The 24498-nt window shown below is 45.8% G+C and overlaps 1 protein-coding gene across 2 annotated transcripts in view; it reads left to right on the forward strand.

Moving 5' to 3' along the window:
* The first annotated feature begins 8226 nt into the window (after window positions 1–8226).
* The window catches only part of RTN1 (reticulon 1), a 97728-nt gene continuing 81456 nt past the window's right edge, over window positions 8227–24498 (forward strand). Inside the window, exon 1 of one of the 2 annotated variants that reach the window (XM_042863774.1) lies at window positions 8227–8416. In XM_042863774.1, the coding sequence (XP_042719708.1) occupies window positions 8227–8416 (190 nt within the window). The remainder of the gene's footprint in view (window positions 8417–24498) is intronic. The other variant, XM_042863793.1, reaches the window with a different exon arrangement.

Below are 24498 nucleotides of genomic sequence, written 5' to 3' on the forward strand. Positions count from 1 at the left end.
TTCCCTTTGAAGCACTGATACCAAGTGCTAAATGATATATCAATTAGATGCAAAAACAAATCCCAATCCTGCAGATATTATAGGAAAACAGCTTACTTGAAGTTGATGTGATTAATTACAAATATAAAATAGAGCCTGGTTCTACAACACTTCTCCTAACAGGAGTTTAATTTCATAATTTAAATAAAGATTACATTAAAGGCCTCAGAATAGCTCTCTCTTGGCTTCATACTGGCAAAATGCAGTCTCTGCCTGACTCAGCCTTCTGGATCTGTAGTGCCCAAACGCCTCAACAGTGTGTTTATCCTTGAGCCACAGGGTGCTTCACTTCTCATATCATCAGTGAGGTGTGTGGGCAGCACCCAGCAGAGGACTAAATTCAGGGCTAAGGCCTAATTGCAGTACTGTCACACCTAATGTTCAGGCAGGTGGAGCCAGCTCAAAGGGGCAGGTAAACACAGTCAGCATTTGCTGTCTGTTCAGCCAGGGCAGCTCAAGCTCAGGGCACAAGCCCATGAATGAGCAAGGTAACAACGTTTTGCTCGGATAACTCTTTGCAAGAAATAATTAAATGAGAAATGAGGAATTCTGAGCCTGATTTTGATTTATGGATTGGCTGCTGTGAATGTGTTCTTGGTTCTCATTTGTATGCAAAGCAAGAAAATTAGATCTGTGCTGTAGAAAAATGGAAGCCCAGACAATATGTTCTTAAATGTAAGACCCAGCCATCAGTGTTTCACTGGGACAGGTGCTTCAGTGTTCTGATTGATTATGTCTGTCCTCAGACTTCTTACATTAGCCTTGGTCTCTCAGGTTATCTGTTAGCATCTTACTTTTCTGTGAACCAGTGGCAAACACAGATACCATCACTGTTCATCACTATTACAAAGCATTACTGTTTACTAACTGATGAGAATTGCTTAGAGGTTATCTCTGGGCACAAATCATTACATCTATTAAGAATGTGTTCCCTTTCCCTGCAGTTACATCAATATCTGCATATTGCAGTAGTTCTGGGTATTAGGGATGATGGATGCAGCTATCAGTTGCACATGAATGTGAAATCTCTGGTGTTTTAAAAGCGGCTTCAGGTTTTTTTATCTCCTTTGGTTGATTCTCTGATACTCTCCATGCCATTCTAAATGCTAAGTGGAGGCATATCTGGCCATTTCTGTTTCTTCCAGCGTGCAAAGTGCCATCTTCAGCCCTGTGAGTTTCTGGCAACTTTCAGCCAGTACATAATCAACGCAGTCAGATAAATGCATGTGCTGTATCAGCATAAATCAGGGCACAAATGCTAACCTCTAATGGACTTGCTGCAGAGCTGTATAAATGCACAGAGCACTCTGCACAGATAGCTTCTCATGTAATGCAAGGGAACAAAAATTCATGAAGAAAACTCTTTCTGCTTCCCTGGTCAGTGGCTGAACCTTTTTGGTACAAATCTAAATGTTCTGTGATGGCTGAAGTTCCTGGATAGACCTTTAGACCTTTGGTTCACTTTCTTTAGCTTCTCCCAAAAGAAATCTGCCAATAGTTTTATTTTTGCTTTACTTTTGCTGTCTCATACTAAAATCACTCTGCACGTGAAGTTTGGGCCACCATATAACCTGTTCAGAACTCGCAGACTGTCTTGTCTATCACTCTCCATTCAGCTGGATCATGAACAGTGACATTATGTAGCATCAGACCCATCAGTGTTAGCCTGAGCACTTTTTTCACTGATAACTGCTCTGCTAAGGCAGCCCTGTGCCATGCAGCTGGAAATCTCTGACAGGACAAATTCTAATGCTGCTGCTTTTAATAACACTGGACTTGGTTCCCATGATGTGGGATGAGCACCATAGGAAAAGATTTATGCTCTGAAGGTGGTTGGGAACAATACTTCCAAGAGCATGCAGAGATCCTGATGCCACATCGGGATGTACTGCCAAAAAAAAAAATCACCATTTAAGTTCACAGATCCCAAATCTCGTGGTCCAGTGTCCAGGGAATTATTTCAATAGATAAGCATTCTAGAGGTGAGTACAGAGCCTTTCCGATACAACTCTTGGATGGCAACTCATCTACCAAGCCGTGCTGAAACTAGGCCACTACTGAACTCTGCATGTGCAGAGCTCCCCCTCCTACTTACCTGTCTACTCTGCTCAGCTCTCCTTCCCTGCTAAGAGGTTGGATGTGGGAAGAAAGGGGAGATGGGCTCTGTTGGTCCTCTGCTGGGTTTTCTCCTCTCTGGCACCTGATACGCGCACGTGGCTTGTGCCTGCTTATGTTGCCAACAACTTTGCTGTTTAAACTCATGGCAGTGGATTTCTTTGTAAAATTGTCTTTTCGGTGAAACAGAGGTAGTCCTCTCTGCTCCCAGAGTGACTGTTGATGTGGGGGGATGAAGGACTGAGCAGTCAGTCAGGCTTACCAGCGGAAGGCACCACCTTTAATCACATTTCATTACAGCCAGAGGGCTAGAAATGCTGAAAGCTCTTGCATGGTGTGGGAATTAAAGGGCCAGGCGGGGGTTTATGTACTGCTGTGTGCAGATATAGCCAGGCAGACCTCAGAGAAATGAATGTCTGCTGAAGACGGTGAGCTTTGAACAACATGCAGTAAAAATGCTGCTGTTCAGAGTCTGGTATTTTTGACAGTGCACTTACTAGAGGCCCAGCTAAACCAACCTGCTCATTTTGCAGCATGTGGTAATAAATGGCTCTGTCCAGCTGCAGGTTTGGACTGCGTACTTGTCTCATCTCTGCAGTTGTTCGTTATAAATGAGAGCATATCGTGTGCAGCAGTTTGTTCAGGAAGGCTGATGGTGTTATATCAGTATGCACATTTCTGTCTTTCCTGGGCTTAACCAGATTTGCTGCTGCCTTGTTGGCACTGGGATGTTTGTGCTTTGAGGAGCCAAACTGCATCTAACATCCAACACCCGCTGGCTGGTGCAGGAGCTTAATCCAGGTTACAGAGCAGAGGTATGAGACTCCTGGTCTCAGGAGTGCTGTGGGGGTGTGGGTGATACTTTGAAGATCTGCAGGAGGCTACTGTTTCCGAATGAGCCTGAAGCATTGGCCTTGGCATTTGTAGCAATGGTAGGAGCATGTGAAAAGATCCTTGAAGATGCTGCGTGTTTCTGCCTCATTTCCAGAGCTTGTGGAAATGGAGAGGGAGAAGGTGTGAAGACAAAAGATCCAAGGGACACCCCAGGAAGGAGCACTGTGCAAGGGCTGCTTGATGCACTGAAGGATGACATGTGGCCTTTGTAATGGAGAATGCTATCACCACACATCAGCTTTTCTCTCATGCCATTTGCCTCTCTAGTGGCAGTTTTCAGTAGGTTGGTTTGCCCAGCAGAAGTCTGTCATCATCTTGAAAGTATCACCTTGGGATTTCCAGCTTTATCCTGGGAGTCCCAATAGCTCTCTGTCTCTTGTAGGACAGGGTCCTGATTATATGCTGGGAAAGGCAAGCCATGTGTGCTGGCCAGAACAGCATTGTTGTGTACTCCCAGTGCTGTGCCTGTTGGAGGCCGGGGATGGAACATGCCTGGAATCTGCAGCACAGAAGCGTTGAATTTGAAACCATACATCAGGAGCTACAGTGCCAGAATTTTTTATATGGAGTAGAAAGCGGTTCTTTTATCTGTTTTTTTGTTTTTTATTTGTTTCAGAAGCCTCTTTCCTTTCTCATTTTGCTTTTTTTCCATTGCAATTCATTTATTCTAAAACCTCGAGAATAATCCTCAAGGAAGGGGAGATGGTATTTTCTGTTACTGCAGCAGTTGATATCCCTGCCAGGCCCTCTGCTCTTCGGTGGAAATGTTACATCTAAGACTAAAAATCCCCTCGAGGTTTAAAGTCACTCTTTAAACAAGCAGCATACATTGGCCCCACAGCACAAAGGGCTGTAATGGAAAGAGAAGCAATTTGTGTGTATGTGTTTGCAGACTTCATATATTCAAAGAGGTATAATGTTGAAAGGGAAGAGCAAGAGGATTCAGTATCAGTGAGCAGAGATGGATGAGCCCTGTGCATGTCATTTTTCAACACAGTACAGCAAAAACTACGGGGAGCTTTTGTAAATTCATTGAAAATAGAAAGGAATCAGCTTTGTTCATTTGTGCCAAGTATTACTTAACTCATGCTTCTGTTAAGCACACAATTGATCTTCCTGGGAGATCTTTTCTTTTTTATTAAAAAAAAGTCTTTAAAAATGTGCTGTGACTTAACCTTACACAAGGCATCCTGAGTTGTGCTGAGTTCAAGCATGCAGAATGGGTCAGTCAAGCTTGCAGAATGTCTGTTCTGTTGTTCCTGTTCATTTCTTTTTCATTCATCCTGGCAAAGCAGAACTTTGCCATCACAAATTTATGTACCATGTGTGGAATGGTCAGCGGGAGCCCAGGGTTTGTATCCAAGATCTGAAATTGGACTCGTAGGTTCCCACCCAATGTTACATGGTAATGAGCAGGGCTGATCGTATTGTGTGAGACTGTTCCAGGTCACCTGTGAGCTGCACATGAACTGGTGAAATAAAATCCTGAGTTGTGCTACAGTCGGGATCCCTGAAGCAGAAGCCACTTTTTTGATTTATGTGCTTTTCTCTACTTGTCCCCACTTCTCTTTGATAAGCAGAGCACACAGCCCGCACACTCCTCCCTCCACATCTACTACAGCAATACTGTGTTCATGATGGGAGCCCACAGATCGTGGTAACCTTTTTGCTCTGTAGCAGTGAATCATTCTGAGCGTGTGCACACAGTTCTGATGATGCTGAGTTATCAGAAGGCATTTATGGCTGCAGGTTGCTCACACAGCAAAGCGGTCAGGGCTCAGTGCTTCTCCTGAGCTCCCAAGTTCACTGCCAACTACCACAGAAAGCATCATAGAAACACCCAGAATGTGATGGACACAAAAGAAAACCAGACAGTCTGAACAAGGGCGTACTTGAAGCTTTACAAGAAGAGATGCTTTTGTATACATGCTGCATATCGTTAACATTATTAATATTTAATGTCACCAGAATCTTGGCAGAATCACAATCAGGCAAAATAACAGGCGTGATAGGGTGTATGTCGAAGGGGAAACAATGGATTAGTTAAATTTATCCCTGTTGCTCAGATGGTGAGCTTTAGATGCAGAATTTGGCAGTAAGAACACGATGACTAAAATCATGCTACTGATGTGGAGCAAACACCATCTTATATTAATGTAAACAAATAAAGAAAATCCAATAAGCTTGTGCATGTAAGGCAGCTTGAGCACGGTGGTGGGACATATTTTTCATTGCTGGCCCATGAAGATGTTGGTAATAATAAGTGCTGCACTGTGGATTACAGGTGAATCAGTGCTCCTAATGAGGGGCTTGAGGAGCTGCATGGAAATCACTCTGGTGGAAGTCAGTAAGGGTATTGCTGAGTACTGCAGGAGCACAGAAACACTGAATCTTTGTCTATCTTGTCATCTGTTGCATCAAAGAATTTGAAACTGGTATCAAAGATGCATTTTCTATCTCAGGTGATGTTAAGGAATGGATTTAGTGGTGGGCAACCACTAATGGCAGGGGAATTGGATCCTTGAGGCCCTTTCCAACCCAAGCCATTCTGTGATTACCAGGAACTAACTCAAAGCAAAACTGAATTTGGTAGACTGTGCTGTGTGATGTATCCTTCTGTAAACGCTTTAACAAAGCAGTGGCTCAGGAGGAGATTTGCTGCTTGCCTTTACCCTCTGGATAGCTGTATTTCAGCCAAGGGGTTTGGAGCCATTTTCTTCTTGTAGCCCAGATGGTGCTGCATGTTGTGTTAAGACATATGTTGCCCTGAAAGTAAAATGACCTATATAATAATTGCTGATCTAGAAATAGCACGCAAAGCAGACCAAGAGAAGTGGGCTTGATGTTGTCACTTTTCAGTAATTAATTGGATTAGGGAGCTCAAAATGAGAAAGAAATACCTGTATCACAAGTTTCCAAGTTTCTGGGGTAGGCAGAGTCTGGAGAGCCCCCAGGACTCTTTGTGAACAGGTGCAGTTGGCAATGGTGTGTCGGCACAAGCTGTCCCAGTGCTAACAGGGCAGCGCTGAGACAATCAACTCAGTTTATAGTTGCTTCAGAGGTGGGTTTATTTTTTTATTTTTATTTTTTTCCAGGGCAATGTAACAATAACATTGTGATTTCACTTCTTGAAGCCAAATTGTACTGATCTTAGTCTTCAGTAGCTCCACACTGAAAGTATAACATGCAACCCTACCTACAGTAGCACCCTATTATTTACAACTGTGCTTTCCACTCAGAGCTCAAGAGCTTATCTGAAGTCACAGCAGTCACCTGGCATGTGTGGTTTGGCTGATCCTGAGCTTGTTGCTCACGCTGGCAACTCAGTGCTTTGGTTTCCAGCCTTCCCAAAGGCTGAGGAGCCCATCTGTGGAGGGCCCAGGGGAGCTGGCACTGAATAGCACTGATTCAAGCAGCAGCAGGACGACTCCCAGAAATAGATCCTGGACTGGAGTCAGGAGATTTAGACTGGATGTAAGAGAAAGTTTTTTACAATAAGGGTGGTGAAGCACTGGCACGGGTTGCCCACAGAGGTGGTGGGTGTCCCAATGGGACATTCAAGGTCAAGCTGGACAGGGCTGTGAGCACTTGATGGAGCTGTAGGTGTCCTTGTTCATTGCAGGGGGGTTGGAGCATATCAGCTTTAAAGGTTTCTTCTAACGCTAACAATTCTTTGATTCCTTGAGATTCCTTGAGAAGATAACATGGATGGAGGCTGCTTCTAAGGCTCTTCATCTGGCAGTATGAGCTTACCCTGAATTTCCTTTCCCTTCACATGGAGAGAGTAGAAGTGACTTAAGTTTTCAAATCCAGGTGCAAGCATGGCTTCCTGAAGCTGGAGAGGATCTGAAGTGTGGCTGGGGATGCTGTGACACAAAGAACACAGCAGAACATTGCTGAGGTAAAGTCTGGCTGGAGCAACAGCTCCCTGTGCCATAGTTTGACTTTTCACATCATAAGAGTCAGATCCTGAGAATCCTGGTCACAAAATTCCTCTTATTTTTTGACCTGTCAGTGCCAGAGCTCTGTGCAATGCGGGAATGGTCTGATACCACCTGATTGAATCATAGAATTGTTTGAGTGGGAAGGGACCTTTGAAGGCCATCTGGTCCATCTCCCCTGCAGTGAACAGGGACACCCACAGTTCCATCAGGTGCTCAGAGTTCCACTAATCCTGACCTTGGTTTGTCGCTGGGCAACCTGTGCCTTACTGCCCTACCATAAAAGAAACCTTTTCTTTAAATCCAATCTAAATCTCCACTCTTTTGCTTTGAAACCACCCCTCCTTGTCCTGTCACAACTGACTGACTTTGCTTCCTCTGTAAAATGACAGCATGAGTACAGGTTCCCAGGGCACCTGGGAAGTGGCACAGATCCTGCCCCTGCCGCATCTCCTGCCAATGCTTCTCCCCTTAATTGCAGAGCTCCCTGCACCACCTCTGCTAGCACAGCTTGCTTATGAGAATCAGTAAGAATGAAAATACAATAACGGAAAAAAGAAAAAAAAAAAAGAAGAAGAAACGAGGCACACAGACACCTGCTGTGAGTTTATTTTGACAAGTGTCATTTACATGCAAGAAGCTGTGATCGTCTCTGCCTCCTTCGTGGCTGCAAGCAGCACGGAGCCAACTGCACAAAGCCGAGCGCCCAGTGGCGGAGTGCGGCTTTTTCTGCTCGGCTGGTGGAGATCGGAGGCATTTGTGGGCTGGTGGGATGCGCGTGGCCACGGGGCTGTCTTTCCCCGGAGGTGTGAGAGGAACCGGCGGCATCCCCGCAGTGGCTGCGCTGTTTTAGCGTGCTCTGCGGGACGCTGTCGCGGGAGGGGATTAAGAGGCGGGGGATGCGCTTGCCTGGAAGGGGTGCGTCCCCGCTGTGCGCGCAGTCCGTGCCTACCCTGCCAAAGCGGTTAAGTGGGGGAGAGCAGCAGCCAGGCTGGCAGATTCCTGCCCTGTGATATGCCAGCCACAGGGTGACGCAAGGGCTGGAAGGCTCCAACTGAACAAGCCATTTTCACCTGCGTAATACGCGCTAGTGGAGATACGGCAACAGCAGCGGCGGCTCCGAGTTCCGCAGCCGGCCAGACCCAGCGCGGCCGCGCAGCAGCCAGCCCTCGGCGGCCACTTTCGGTGGCGCCCGCCGCAGCCCGAGAGCCGGAGCCAGCGGCCGCCTGGCAGCAGCATGTCAGCCCCGCCGGACCCCCAGGACCTGCTGCTGGCGGGCACCGCGGAGCGCTGGGCTGTGGCCGGGGCGGAGCAGTACGCGGCCGGGGCTGCGCTGCGGGATGGAGACGGGGCTCGGCAGCGGGAGCGGCTGGCGTTCGGCTCCGCCGGGGAGCACCAGCCCGTCGCCATGGCGACCGCATCCCCAGGTAAGAGGCGAGGGGTATCCGCTGATGCTCAACAAAGGGGCCTGGCGACGGCAGCAGCATCCCCAGCCTCTGTCCCCGTCCCTCCCCCTGCTCTTCGCCCAGCCCTGCTGTTCGAAAACACTGCTAGCGAGTAGCGAGCGCATAGAATGGAGCGAGCAATAGCGGCCTTTGCAAATTATTTGCTGTGGTGGGGGAGGGGGACGCAGGACCCAGCCAAGTTCCCCGAAGCTTTTTACAGTTTGCTGGGCAGAGAGAGTCCAGTTTTCAGTCAGATGTTGGAAGGTGTTTGGTTGCAGTTCAACTTGGTGGGGCTCTGTCCTCATTTGGCTCCACCTGTACACATCCAGAGTGATAGATTGCAAAGGAGTTACTTCACGTATTCCTTAAGTACCTGAAATTCCTGCATAGCCCCGTGATGTTATTTCAGCACACAAATTTTAACGGAGTGACTGTTCTGAAGTGTTATTTTCTGCATGCTTTTGAAGATAGCATCGTAATCACAGACTTTTGGATTGCTGTGTTTTCCTCCTATAGGTGTACCTGACCAAAGTGCACTTAGCTGAGCCAGGCTGTGTGGGTTCATTGATTTTCTTCAATATACTTTGGAGATGTGTTTGATTTCTCTTGGCTTAGGGTTTGTTTCTTCAGTGGGTGTGCCAACAGCAGGTGTGCGTGCGTGAATGAAGCTCAGAAGGCTTTGGCTGCCAGTACGTCCTGATACAAATGTTTTAGGGAAAGCAGCTCTATTTCCTTCTTGGTGATATTTGCCCACTTCCTTTCCCTCTGCTGCCCACCTGGGAACTCAAGTAACAAATAACTCAGCCCTTGGGACCTGGTGGATCCCATCCAGATTCCTCTTTGCTGGGAAGCAGGTGTTTCCATTATGCAACCTGACAGCATTAAACTTGTGTTGAGTAAGTTGAGGGTCAGGGCTTGGGATGGGAATCGGCCTCGTTATGCAATAGCTGCAGGAGCATTAGGAGCTGCGTTTTTGGGCTGAGTCCTTCCTAATCCCCTTCAGTTAATCAGCACAAAGAGTAGCTGGCCAGAATAATCAAGAGTCAGCGTGGCTATATTATTCCACTTCTACTCATCTGGATGATTTTTTCAGGGTTTGAGCGTGCATCTGTGCGTGCGTGTTCTCTTGACATGGATTTTTCCCTGCTGCTTTTCTGTCTGCTTAATGCTACCGAGTTCAGTAGTAAAATGGGATCTAACACCCATTGGCTGCTGTGGGAAATGTTTTGCTGTTTTGTAGCTGTTTTGTAGCTGTTTTGTAGCTTTGGGCAGGCAGAAAATCTGCTGATGTGCTGCTCATTCGCTGATCTGAGCCGTAGGTTGTGGAACACGACTTTTTGCTGGCAGGGGAGGCAGATGCTATTGTAAGGCTGCTCGGGGCATGAGGCGTGTGTGTGGAGCAGGGCAGCACTGGGGTCCTGAGGTTGGGCTGCTCAGCAGTGCAACGACGCGAGGAAGGAGGAAGAGATCGTGTGAGCTTTTGTTGCTCCCTGATGGATAAGAATATGGCCATGATGAATCTTAGCATACAAAACAAAAAAGGCTGATCTCTGAAATAGTATAAATTCCAATAAATGGAATGTAGATTCGGGCTTAGAGAAGGCAGAATAGAAAGAGTGGAAGAATAAAAGAAAAAGAAGAAAAAGGAAAAAATAGAAAGAAAGATCAGAGGGAAAAGGAAAAAAGAAAAAAAGAAAAACAATGTTCTGCTTTTGGAATCATCTGCAAAGGGACTTTGCATATGTTTGTTGGCATTTGTCAAATGGTGGCAAGGTAGAAATGAAGCGAGCAATGCAGACCTTGCCTGACGTTTGCTAGCAGTCAGTCTGATTAGCAACATCTTGAGAGCAGGAATGTGTTTCAAATATTTTTCGTTTTGTTTTCCCTGTTTAACAAGTATCTGGTGTGTGTTTGTGCATGTGTGCGCTGTGTGTATGTGTGCCAGACACAGCAGCATCCCAGTCAGTGCAGTCCTGTGCCTGCAGTGTCTATTTGTGGCTGCAGTGCCTACATTTCTGTTCTACATTACCTACACAGAGAGAAGTGCAGCATTTCACGATTCTCTGTGTGACAAAATGTTCTCAAGTTGCTGAGTAAGAGTTCTGTCATATTGCTGAACATCTGGAACTGTAAAGTATTTCAGAAAACTCTGTAATTCTGCTGCTTAGAATGTAGCAGTGAACCTGTGAAGGATACCTGGCTCCAGAAAGTACTGTGAACTTAGAACTCTTGCTACTTAATGGAGCACCTGAGGACAATTCAAGCAAGGAACAGGGCATCCAAACAAGAGCCAACCTGGCTGTTTGCTTTCCAAACAACTCCTGGCACATCCTATATCTTTCTCTCCAGCTCTCAGACAAGCCCTTTTTATAAAGTCCACTGTTATGCTCTGTAAGGCAAGAGAAGGATATGGAGACTGGGAGATTCTCCCAGCATGAGAACAGATGATGGGAATTTATCACAAGATGCTCAGAAATTTTCTTACACAACCTAAACATTTGCAAACTTTCCCCGACCTGGGCTTTTGTTTTAAGTTTGAAAACCAGCCAGGGATTGTTGAAAGGTTCGGGAATATTTTCAAGCTGGCCTTGAGCCCAGCCTTGAGCCAAGCTGGCTTTCTGTCAAAACCTTGTGAGTGGTTTCTGAATGATGAAAAGCAATGGTTTCACTGCGTGTTCTCTGGATCAACCAATATCTGCAGTGATTTGAATTACAGAAGAATATTTCCCACAAAGAGTGGAAAGCTCAGAGATTTCTCAAGCAAAGTTGGGGTAATAAGGAACTGCAGATCCCACAGCTGCTTCTCCTCCAGCAATGAAGATTGACTCCAGTAGCTTCTGGGCATGGGCAAAGCAGAATTCCTCTTGCTTTTACACTTGGCCTCTAGATTTTGCTGAAAATATTCCACTCCTTCAAACTGCTCCTTCCTGAAGGTGAATTTGGTTTACGGTGAGAGGAGCTTGCAGGCAGACCTTGCAAGGGCTGGGGAGCTGTTTTGTGTTATGAAGAAGAGCCCCATATCACCCAACACACCATCTGGTCACAGATTCTGTTATTTATTTTTATACATCAACAGTGATTAAACTTCCTTGAAAAGCATTATTTCCAAAAATATACACAGACTGCCAGGCATTGCCCAGAATAAATAAATAAATGTGGTTTCCTTCAGAGAGATGGCAAAAGGTAAGAAGGGACTCTGCCTCCACGGTGCAGGTGTAGCGAGGTGGTGGAGTCTCCATCCCTGGAGATGTTCAAGAACTGTGGAGATGTGGCACTGAGGGACATGGGCAGTGGGCATGGTGAGGGTGGGTTGACATTGGATTTGGTGATCTTAGAGGTCATTTTCGACCTTAATGATTCTATGATTTTATCCATGGGATGATTTCCAGGCAGTGGTGGCGGTCCCTTCTACACGTAGCTGAGGTTGGGAGCTGCCAGTGGACCCTGCTTACTGTTACTCACACTGTGATGCTCTTAGCCTTCAGCCTGGCACAATGGTGAGGACCTCCCTGGCCATCATGTCCCATTCCTCCTCCTTAGAGAAGCCACAGGTGGGATCCAATGCCATGGGAGATGGCATTGAACCCCAGAGCCATGCCTGTATGGATGGCAGACAGCACCTATGGGAACCCTTCTGGAATGGCAGCCAGGGACTGGCTGGGATCTTCAGGAGTGCCTGGCACAAAAGCCCCATGATTCTGGGACTGAATGCTGCAGAAATGGTATGTGCTAGGGAGGTGAGCTGTCCTAATTCATGCTGCCCCTTGACAAGGACAGTTCCTCCAAGCTCAGTGTTTGCAGTAAAAGTATTTCTAAAAACCGTTTCTAATTCAGATCATTTGTAGGGATCACTTTTGAAAATGTGTGCCAAGTACCTCCAGCTATGGCTGGGCCACCAAAATGTGCTGCCAGCCAGGGCTGTGGTGAGCTGCTCCCAGCAGAAGCCTGTGTTCATGCTGATATCCTTCACCTGTAAATCCTAATTTCTCTCTGATTTCTGGAGAAAGTGAGTTACTGGTGGCTTTACTGCTCAGCATAAAAGACAATTCTGGTCATTTCCATGCAGATTAAGAGCCCAGGTATTCACCTAAATGGAGAGAAATGGGTGTGAGCATGAGTATCTGCACTTCTGTGTTCAGGCACTGATGCTTTTGGGTTATGTCAGAACACAATCAAATGCTAAGCAGGTTGCTTTTGCTACCTTCTTTGCCTTCCTAGCCTCCCAAGTATTGCCCCCCAAGATCTGCCGTGCCAAACATCCAAGCAAATGTACCGTTCAAGGCTGTGTGACTGTAAAGGCTGAGATCCAAAACCCAGTGTTTTTTAAAGTTGCTGTAGAAAGAGTTTTGATAGGGTGGATTCACTGACCTAAGCATTTGCCTCAGGGGAGCCTGAGGAGTTGTTCACAAATATGTCCCCAACTGCCAGGCTGTCTTGCTGTGATTTAGCCAACTGAGGATAGATTTAATCTCACTGTGCAAGGATATATATCCGTGACAATTTTATTTTTGAAATTGTAGTCCTTCCTGATTCAGATAATTGAATTTCTTATTTTTTACTCTCCTTCCTGGACTGAAATGATGCTGGAATGAGAGTGATGGAGATTGTTTGGTGGAAGTCTCTGTGCAGTACTTGCTGCTGTGTGAGTGGAAGTAATACCTTGCAGAGAGACAGAAACGCTGTGGGTTTCTTCTTGGACCCTTCTCTTCCTGTCATTCTCAGACAGTTTGACAGAGTGGCCATTTCATCACAGCTCACAGTCAATCGTCTAGAAGACATTCTTGTTGAAATACCACCTTGTTGAAGCAGGAGTGAGCTCTGTAGCATGAGCTCTGCATCTGGGTCTGAAAAGTGCAATTGGAGGAGTGTAAGTTCACCAGGCTTGAAATCTGTGCAGCCCCGTTCCTACAGGGCATCCCACCTACAGGGATGTAGGTGACTCCATGCCCATTTGACTTCAGAGCTGTAAATGTGTTGAGGAAGAGGATGAGGCAGATGAAAGAGAGAAGTAACACCAGGGAGGGTGACTCACCTGCCTTCTTTTATTCTTTTTCGCTGGGTAATGAAATGTTTTATTTATAGGCTAGGACAGAAAGGAGAGGCTGGGGAGAAGAAGAGTAGTAACAGGGAGGCTGTGGATGTTCCAGTTGAATTTTGCATGTTGTGCTTTTCCCTGGGCTGCGTGGCACAGGGTCTCACTGGTACAATGCTCCTTGAACTCTGGCAGCTTGGGGCCCTTGGGAGCGTGTTCCATGCCACCACTGAGACACTGGCCCAGTGTGATGCCCAGGGCTCCATGATGACCCCATCATGCTCAGCACTTGTGTGTGGCTCTGCGCCAGGACCTGAGCCCTAATAATTTTGTGCACACGTGTTTTACCTCAAAGTTGCAGAAATAGCCAAGGAGTTGTGGTTTCACATCATTAACAGGGAATGGAGTTCTTTAAATTGGTCTCTTAAGAGTTTGCCTCACTTTCCCTTCTGAGCAGTCTGTACCTCCAAAATGGGCCAAGAATGTACAGAGCCCTTTCCTTCTTAACACAGCAGTTCTGTTCTTACTGTCCGATCGGGGCTGCTTGCAAATTTCTGGGGTTTCTTTGTTTTTAGGCTGTCGTAGCAAACTGCAGCTTCAAGTAATGAAGCATTATTTATAATTGGTTTTCCAGTTTAAGGGAAGTAATGCGCTGCAGTAGACTGTGCATGATTCAGCACTGAGGAACACACTCCACATTTAGTATTCGTGGTTCTGAAGTCACGTCTGCTTTATGGTCACCTAATGCTCTAAGAAACTGCACATCTTCAGCAGTGAGAAAATTTTTGGCATTCACCTGCAAAACTGAACTTGAAATAGTAAGAATTGCAGTCTCAGTCCTTTTTTCAGTAAAGTACTTAAGACCCTTATAAGATAACGTAGCTGGTTCTTCAGAGACTATTTTGACACCCCTGCCACTAACAGCTACAGCTTTCCCAGCATCTCCTTCATATAGTGGTAACTCTATGACTCTAAGATTCAATGATCCTATTCTATGAATCCCAGCCTGGACGTAGTGCCACAGCAAGGAGTTTCCCTGGGTACTGCTGAGGATGGAGCACAGGAGGCTGCACACTGCAGGATGCTTTCTGTGCTGGGGAAGTTCTGAAGGTCTGCTGAGTTATGCCAGCTGTAGGCTTTGCTGTGCCACTCAGGACATGAGTTATATTCTGTTTTTCAGCAGTGCTGAATTTATGAACTGCATCTGATTTATTGTTAGGAGCTTTGAAGTGCTTGTTAATCACAGCCAGTAAAAAACAAACGTAAGGGACAGCCTTGTCAGGCAGGGAGCCTTCCCAGTGCCAGCTGCTGGGAATCGTGTGTTTCTTTCTCTTGACCCATAGGAATTTTTTCCATGCAAATGCAGGTCTTGGTAGCACATGCAGGCAGCATCCGTGCAGAGGGGCTGTGGGCAGCCTGAGCTGTTGAAGTTCACAATGAATTTCTTCTGCTGTGCCTGACCACTTGCATGCTGATCCTGAATGGGGTGCCATTAAAGGAATCAATGGAGAAAAACACTGCAGTCATGCCTTGCAATCAGCAGAGGACTTTGACCATTTGCAGGTTTAATCCTGCCCCCAGCTTGGAGGTAGCAGGGCTGAAGGAAGGAGTGTGTCTGAATCATCAGAGACAGCATTTTGCATACTGGGGAGGTGGGAGACGTTCGCTCCACGCATAGCAGTTCAGGCAATATTATTATAAAAGCCAGCTGTATCTTGGGCAAGAAAAGCATGGCCAGCAGGGCAAGGGAGGGGATCTGCCCCTCTGCTCGGTGTTGTGAGACCTCACCTGGATCACTGCGTCCTGAAGAGGAGTCTTCATTACAGAAGAGGTGTGGACCTGTTGGAGTGCATCTAGAGGAAAGCCACAAAAGTGATCCCAGGGATGGAACGCCTCCCTACAAGGGCAGGCTGAGAGAGCTGGGTCTGTGCAGCCTGGAGAAGGGAAGGCTCCATGGAGACCTGAGGACAGCCCCCTGAAGGGGCTTTGAGAAAGAAGGAGACAGAGGCTTTAGGAGGGTCTGCTGTGATAGGACAAGGGTGAGTGGTTTCAAACTAAATGAGGGGAGATTTAGATTGGATATAAGGAAAAAGTTTTTTACAATAAGGGTTAACAGCACTGTAGCTGGGATGGGAGGTGAAAACCCAAGGCATGCAGATGTAGAGAGCACAGCATCTCGTACCTCACTACTAATGTGTGAGGGGGGACTGAATTTCCATAAGCCTTAATTACGTCTTTCCCTTTACGTCCTTAATTCAGAGGCTTAAGAGATGCACTTTCTACTCATGTGTGGGAAAAGCTTTGAGTATCAGAGTATTTTCATTCCTGTTGACTTCAGCAACGAGGTGCAGCACAACGTGCTGGAAATGAAGTGGGCACTTTGGCTGAACAGAGGCTGAACCAGTCTGTGCAGGTGTAGCTGTGGGATGTGCACTGTAACCATGCATACTGCAGAACAGCAGTACGAGGAACATGTGCTCTCCAGCCCTTTTAAGAACTTATAGAAATGTAGATCCTGATTTTGCTCTTCATTTTTTCCTCTGATAGTTGATTTCTCAGGTCTTCCAGGTTATGCCTACAGAAATAATCCATGATTCTCAGACAGGAATTAATTTGCAGGAGGGGTGTTCTGCCTGCAGGAGAAGCTCCAAGGAGATGTGTGAGAGCTGGGAGAAGTCCCAGAGGAGTCAGTCTCTTCTGAACATGTTGTTTGTGAAAGAAACAGGATATGGAGCCTCCATGCAGTAGCTCTGTTTATCGTTTTCACTCATCAGAAGCCACTGTATCAAGATGGCTGGCAAATGACATCTCAGTAAAACAGATGAGATAGGATTTTTATCTACAATTTTTGCATATAAAACAATGTGGAGTGGATCTTTAGTAGGTGTAGGTGATTCTCCACTTAAAAAGTTCTGTGTGTGTTCAGTGTGGGTATGTAGCATACAGGGCTGAGAAGTCAAGTGAGCAAATTGTTGTTTGTGTGCACAAATGTGGAACCGTTGCCTGAAAACTGGGTTATTTTTACCTGGGTGAAGTAAGAATGAAACACACGATGGCCTCTGCTGATGCCAGGAAAAAAGAAATTCCTGAAATTTAATTTTTTTTGAGAATTCCCCATCCAGCAACAGATCATCCTGCAAGAGATATATGGATCAAAATGATAATAAATAAAAATGAGTGAAGTCTTAGAAATCAAATGCATACATTTGCAAATTCTCCCCCAGTCAATTAGTGTGTTTGACATGATATGGCTACCAGCAGGACTCAGAAATGTATCTTGTCTTCGTTTGGTTTTACAGCAGGGTGGTTACTCCAAATAAACCTATACTGCATTTTAAATGGATTAATTCTGCCCTGTAGAAGTCTCTGTTCTACTTCAGAATTGCTGTGTTACGTGCTTTTTTTCTTTCCCTACCTTTTTTAAAGGTAGGGAAAGAAATTCACATTACGGATTACAGAGGATGCCCTGATTAGCTACCACTGTCAGAGCCAGTTGCTGTTTTGGCATCATTTTTTCTTCGATGTCTCTCTGACATTAGCCTCTGTAATTCAGTGGCTGTGTTGCAGAAGTTCAGGTCAGAGCTAAGGAGATAGGCGTGGGGATTTATGCCGTGTGAAATGTGTGCAATCTGCTTTTTACTTTGAGCTTGCTAAACAGACCATGCATAATCCCTGGAATATTTAGTAGATCTGCCAGGCCGTGAAGATGGCATTTGTAATATGCAGCTAGCTACATGCACTGTCACATGGTTGTCCATCTCTGTGCATCCAAACTCCATTCAAAAGTGGCCTGAGGACAGAGGGCTGAACTACGTGTGCAAGGAAAATATTTCTCAGTTGCAGATTTTGGAGTTTGGACTTCTTCCTCTCCCCTTCTCTCTGATGTTGCATTGTTCTTCTAACCTACTTCAGAGCATCCAGCGTACTGCATGTTTTGCAGGTGAATCATAGATGCACTTATGCATTTGTGCTGTGCAAGTACATTGTCAGCTCATATTTGATAGCCTACCAGCAAACAGGGGTGTTTTCTGGAAGCTTGGGATCCTAGCATCGTTTTCCAAGTGAGAATAATGCACCCACTGTTAATAAATCAAGCCGGGTCTGAAGATGTCTCACCACTTTCACTGCCTCCTTGATTAGCATTATCCTCAGAGGTATAAATTAAAGAGGAAAATATATAATCTGGGAAGCTTTCCAACATCGTCTTTGAAAATGTGAGCTGTGCTTTGCGGAGATGTCTTTGGTGGAGGAATGCTAATGGCCGTGCTGAAGATGTGTGCTGATTGCACCCAGAAGAGCAGGAAAATGCGCAGAATAGCTTCCTTTCTTTTCCCTTTGTCATCAGGATAATTTCTAATGCTGTCTGCACAGGATGAATCTCGTGTTTTGACACAGTGCTGATCCCAGAAATGTGGCTTTAGTCGCTTCTTCTCTGCTGCTTTTTCCATTATTCTGATATCCACACAAAATGTTACATTTTTTCCATCTCAGCCTCACACAGAATCACAGAATCACAGAATCACCCGGGTTGGAAGGGACCCCAAGGATCATGTAGTTCCAACCCCCCTGCCTAGCAGGGCCACCAAACATACACATTCAGATCAGGTTGCCCAGGACCCCGTCCAACCTGGCCTTAAACACGTCCAAGGACGGGGCATCCACAACCTCCCTGGGCAGCCCGTTCCAGGGCCTAACCACTCTCCTAGTAAAGAACTTCCCCCTAACATCCAACCTAAATCTTCCCTCCTTCAACTTAAAACCATTTCCCCTAGTCCTGCTGTTATCAGCCCTTTTGAAGAGTTTACTCCCCTCCTGGGTGTAGGTTCCCTTCAGGTATTGATAGGCTGCAATGAGGTCACCCCGCAGCCTTCTCTTCTCCAGGCTGAACAAGCCCAACTCCCTCAGCCTGTCCTCATAGGGGAGGTGCTCCAGCCCCCTGATCATCTTAGTCGCCCTCCTCTGGACCCTTTCCAAAATCTCAATGTCTTTCTTGTACTGAGGGCTCCACGCCTGGACACAGTACTCCAGATGGGGCCTCACAAGAGCCGAGTAGAGAGGGACAATCACCTCCCTGTCCCTGCTGGCCACCCCTCTCCTGATGGAGCCCAGGATCCCATTTGCCTTTTGAGCTGCCAGAGCGCACTGCTGGCTCATATTCAGTCTCTCGTCCATCAGGACCCCCAGGTCCTTCTCTGCCGAGCTGCTCTCAAGGACCGCTCCTCCCAGCCTGTACAGGTGCCTGGGGTTCTTCCGGCCCAAATGCAAAACCTTGCACTTTGCCGTGTTGAACCTCATCAGGTTCACCCGAGCCCAGCCCTCCAGCCTGTCGAGGTCCCTCTGAATGGCATCCCTTCCTTCCATCGTATCAACGGCACCACTCAGCTTGGTGTCGTCAGCAAACTTGCTGAGGGTGCACTCAATTCCCTCATCGATGTCATTAATAAAGATGTTAAAGAGCACCGGTCCCAAGACAGACCCTTGGGGGACACCACTTGTTACCGGCCTCCACCTGGACATAGAGCCATTGACCACCACCCTCTGTCTGCGGCCTTTCAACCAATTGCTTATCCATCGGGTCGTCCACCCATCAAATCCACTTCCCTCCAATTTGGAGATGAGGATGTGGTGGGGGACCATGTCAAAGGCCTTGCTCAGGTCCAGGTAAATGACATCGGTCGCCTTCCTTTCGTCCACCAATGCCATCACTCCATGTGACACTCCATGTGACGCAATGCCGTCACTCCATGTGACACGCCTCCAGATAATTGCCTGCAGTTGCCAGCAGTGAGTGCCCGCAAGCCCTCTGCTGTGTTGGTCAAAGCCTGAGCTTCATCAAGAAGGATTTTGGGGATTTCTTCCACTTTTCTGCGATGATGCACGATCAGTTCCCATGAGGTGTCATCTCAGCCGGGTGGTGCTTATGGTGCTTTCCTCACCACCAAGAGAAGAGAAGCGTGCTGCAGGATGTGCTGATTGACAAAAAGTATTTCACAAGGAGGGTGTGATTCTAGCAAAGTTCCAGCTGTCCTGAATGGGCTGCAAAGGGATTTCTTAGCATATCAGCAGCATTTGGGATATGGAAATGCAAATGACACATCTTCCAATACCTTCTCAGGAGTTGGTTTTCTCCTTCCCCTCATTGTAACCTGCTTGGGTTTGTAGTATTTACTGAAACTAAGAGTTTTGCAGATCTGTAGTACTTGGAGCTCTGCTTCATAATGTCTGTGTTTCTGTTTGCTTTCTCTCTGCCAGCTCCCTGCCAACATCATCCTTTGCTTTCCAGGAGACGGTGAAAGCACGGACAGGAGGAAGACTGAGCTAGTGTTCCCTATCCTGGGGAGGTGTGAAGAGGTGAATACCTTTAGTGCTGATTTGCAGGTGGGAAAATTGATGCACAGTGGACAGGAGGGTCTTACAAATAGACCCCAGCAGCTCCATCTGAAGTAGCTGTAGGTCTGCTGAGGCTCAGGCAGTGCAGGCTGCTCCACAGAGGTTCTGCTTCATCATCAGTGACTTGGTTTGTGGGGCTTCTCAGGTTGAGGTTCCAAAAAGTCATTCCTGTCTCCTAAAAAATGTAGGGCAGCTATTTTTACTTAGTTGCATAAAGGTGTTGTTTTTTTTTTTTTCTGCCTTCTTTTCACTTTTAGATTCATGTTAAGGTTTTTTACGTTTTGCAAAGGCATTCATCTTTCCAGCTGAACAGCATAGAGGGAATCCTATGAGTGCCACGCATTATTTGCTGCCTATACCAACACTGCTGAATTATCTGAAGCAATGTATTTCAACTGTTCCAGACATTTTTCCTCTGGAGCTTTCTTTTCCACAGAAAGGTTTGCTGTTTCCCCTTCATTTGAGATGAAAAGAAAACTGAAAATAATATGAAATTTTCCCACAGGACAGAATTTATTTTTCAGTAACTCCACTTCCAGCTAATGTCAGGAAAAGCACAAACAACCACAGTCAGTATGTTTAATTTCAGCCCTGCATTTATGTCTTATTCTTTGCTATCACTGTCTGAAAAGCAGCACAACTGACACACTTTACTCTCAGCTTGAAAATGCCAATTAAATCTGCAAGCAAATGCTCTACCTGCTAGGATTTGTTAGGACCTAATTAATGCATTTAGCAGGAGTGTGCCGTCGGTTCTCTCTTGCTGGTAACATGAAGTCACCTTCTGGCCCAGCCCATCTAATGGCTGCTGAACTATAATCATAGAATCATAGAATCATTAAAGTTGGAAAAGACCTCGAAGATCACCCAGATCACCCCCACCATGCCCATTACACCATACCCAGCATTGCTGCCTCTCCATGGTTCTTGAACACCTCGGTGATGGTGACTCCACCACCGTGCAGGTTCTTCTCTCTTTATGCCAGATGTCTTTGCCACCATATGGTGCAGAATATACGAGGCCATCAGCACTCACCAACCCAGCAGTTGCCCAGCATCCTCGGATTCAAAGTGCTTCCTCCCTTACTTGCTTAAAAGTGCGACTTGCATACTGGTGCCAAGCAATGGAAGGAAAGCCAGTGAAGGCAGAAAATCTCTCTTCTAAAACTCTATACAAATAGACAAGAAAACAACTTGAAAGCTGCCTCTTCTCTTTTTGTGTTATTTGGAAAGCAGTGCAAACTCCTCAGTGAGCAGTCAGTGAAATCTTTAGGTTTCATCAGGTTCTTTTCCCCAAACTACCATGGGGTGTTGCAGAGATAAATGCTTCCTCAGCTTTGTGGTGCTGTATGTTTTAATCAGTCGTTTTAGAAACAAACAAACAACAGCAAAAAAAAAAACCACAACAGTCTGCTGCAGAAATTTTCAACCAACTCCAGCAATTCCAGCCCTGTTTTCCATCAGTGGTTTGAGGTCTCTCTGCTGCACTACGTACAGTTCATGAGAAGATGTTTTAGAGGAGTTGATTGACCTCATCCAGCAGAAAGTTAAGAGGGACAGGGATATTTGCTCCTGGTGCTTGGGATGAACAGCCAGAAGAAACGAGCTGAGCTGAAAGTCAGCGTAAGCACAAGGACAGAACTGTATAAATTGAACAGAGGGTTCAAGGGAGGAGAGGAAATTAAAACGGAGAGGAAAAGGAATGTCAAGAGGAAGAAATCCAAACTACTTTCAAACTTGAGGTTTGTGGAGGAAATTAGGTAATGTGATGCTTGCATCAGTAAGGAGTTAAGCTTAGAAACTCAGCGGGTGCCTTCTGCTCTACTTCTTCCTCATTCAGGAGTTCTGGAGACTTTCCTAGCCACCCCCATCCTATATACACCCCACTGTTTACTTGGATCTGTTAGCATAATTTCCCTTAAAAAAGCTTTTGAATTAATTTTACTTTTCCTATTATTTCCTTTACTCAACTGGAAAGGCATTAAATCCCCATTATTTAATATGTTGCAGCAGGTCCTGGTCTCACTCACCAAATGCTTGGAAACTATGTGGCTTTGCCCCACTCCCACAGCTTGTGCTGGAAAACTGCAAGAAGACCATGAAGACTTGGTGTGATCTTTGCCAGTTGTATAAAGGGGCTGAATAAAAATGAAGAAGTTCAGCAGGCACAGAGCTTCACAGAATGGGAAACCACAGATATCAAAAGGACGGAGGGTACTGAGGGTCACAGGTGTTGTAGGAAGTGGTGGCTGGGCCAACAGTGCATCCTGGTAACGTCATTCAGGTCTTTCTGGACTTTCTTTTGCAGGAGTCTGTAAGCTGTGGTGACTGATGGCAGTAGGAGATACGGTAATTTCTCCTTTTATCTACATAATTTCTCCTTTTATTGTCTGTGGTCCCTGTCCTGTTCAAATCAGTTACCCACTGAAGCCATTGGAAGTGCACACCAACCATGAGTCTCAGAAAAATGGGAGTTGCTGATGATTCTGTATTTCAGTGCCTTTTGATGCTTTTTTTTTTGGCTATAAAAGTAGTTTCTGTTTTGCAGGAAAGCCCTGCTTTCCCTGGGGAGCAAAGTGACACCTGTGGACAAACAGCAATCGGTGTTTTAGGTTGGATAAGCTGAGCAGTTTTTGGCTTGATATTAAAATCTTTGTTATTTCTGTAAGCTTGTAAGCTTGGTGGGAAGAAACTGTAGAAAGTGAAACATGTAGCGATAGCTGGAAATTAGCACCATATTGTCTGCATCCAAGGAAGCAAGAGTGGCAAAAAGATACAGCACATTAATTTGATTTCATTAGTATTGTTGAATACGTTAAGGTAGATGGAAAATGTAAAGAATAAATCATTGATTTGCAAATGCAGACTGTATGTCAAGCCTGATGGCACCAAAAGCCAGAGCAGCCCATGGATGGAGCATCTGGTGGCAGAACTGGGCAGGTGTGAGTGATAGAAAGTCACTCCCAACACTCTACAAGTGTGAAAGGAGCCGTGCTGTGATGTGCTGGAGTCACCACTGCCCTCTGAAAAAAGGGTGCAAGTGGTAACAGTGGCAACAGAGAAAAAATACTGATATGCAAAATATTTGACTGTTAGTTTCAGTGTTTTCCAAAATAAACCCCAAGGTTTGCTTGAAAATAATTTGACAAAAACAGGAAAAGGTTCAGTTTTACTGAAATGACTTTTCCCAGCCACTTCTTTAAATGAAAGTTACCCAGTCCCTCTTAAGGATGAGGAAATAGTCAATGAAAGCAGCTGTGAGAAATGTGGCACCTCTTCCCAATGGTGATAATACCAGTCAGGAAGCAGCATCTCCTCAGACCGCCTTGCTTACCAAATCTGGAAGTGAGTGCTTCCATTTATATTTGGGCTCTGTGGCCTGATCATGAATATTTGAAAAGTGAGCTGTACCGTGTAATTGTAGCCTCTTACATGAGTCACATGATTATTTAATGAGCATCCTTGATTGGAAGAATGAGCAAACACATCTTTTATACATGATTGTGCCAATTTTGGTCCTTATTTTCTCTTGATGCTGATACACACACGTTTTTCATCGGCCTTGGCAGACCTTTCTTTGCTAAAAATGCACTGAAGGAAAATGAGGTATGGATTTAGGGAATATAAAATCATTTAAATGTGGGTAATATCCGCTGATTAATGCTTGTATAATCCCCTCTGTACCAAAATTAGGAAGATAAGACTAAGATTCACTTCTGAGTCAAAACTGAGTGGCTGCTTTGTACGTGTCCAGTTGTGGAAATGCTATTAAATGAAGTCAGCATCAGCTTCTGGAAAGACCAGTTACTTTCCTAGGCCTGCTGTAGGCTAGAGGTTGGGGGTTGTGTTCCTTTCATGTTCAGGCTTCTGGATGCTAAAGTGGCCATAATTCTCTCAGTGCAAGAGTGGGTGTTGTGGCTGTGACACAGCCACTCCAGCATCACATCCTCTGCCGGTCTCTGGGTCTTGTTCTGCATGCAGCTTTAATGGGGAATCACAAGGTCCACCAAACACCAGCATGCAAGGAGACTGACAGTTTGGCCATTAGTGGTACAGAGCTTGTTATGAGTTGTTCACTGAAACATTTTTCATTAGATTTGGGGAAAAAAAGCTTTTCTTTCCTGAAGATCTAATTAGAGCATTTGGTTACAACAAAGTTGGGAAGAACCTTCTCTGAAGGATGTTTTCAATTAATTTTAAGCTGCGCTTCATGAATACAGAAGATGACATATGTGATCTTCCTATTGTTCAGCAGTGAAGGTTGCTGTTGATGTAAAACAGAGGCAGCAAGCAGTCTGATTGAGAAATAATCTCCATTTTTCACACCACAAAGGCCACTACAGCTGCAGCAATCCAAGAGATCCCATCTTCTCAATCCCTGCAGCTGAGGAGTTTTTCCAATCTGGTACAAATGTGAGTTTATCCGCTTTGTTTGGGCAGTGACTCCATGGGTACAACACACTTGCCTTCTGTCCTGGCAGGGATTCCACCAATTATTTCCCAATTTAAATACATTTTGTGCACGCATCTTGGTGGCATGAGTATTTCCAGAATCCCTCAGCCTATGTGTTTATTTAAATTATTAACAAGTTTCCCTTCCAAATGCTTTTGCCAAACCAGCAACAACCCCTTGAGCCACAAG

Source organism: Lagopus leucura, unplaced genomic scaffold, assembly GCF_019238085.1.
Source record: "Lagopus leucura isolate 7727_CA_CO unplaced genomic scaffold, USGS_WTPT01 Super-Scaffold_1, whole genome shotgun sequence".
In the NCBI taxonomy this organism is placed as follows: domain Eukaryota; kingdom Metazoa; phylum Chordata; class Aves; order Galliformes; family Phasianidae; genus Lagopus; species Lagopus leucura.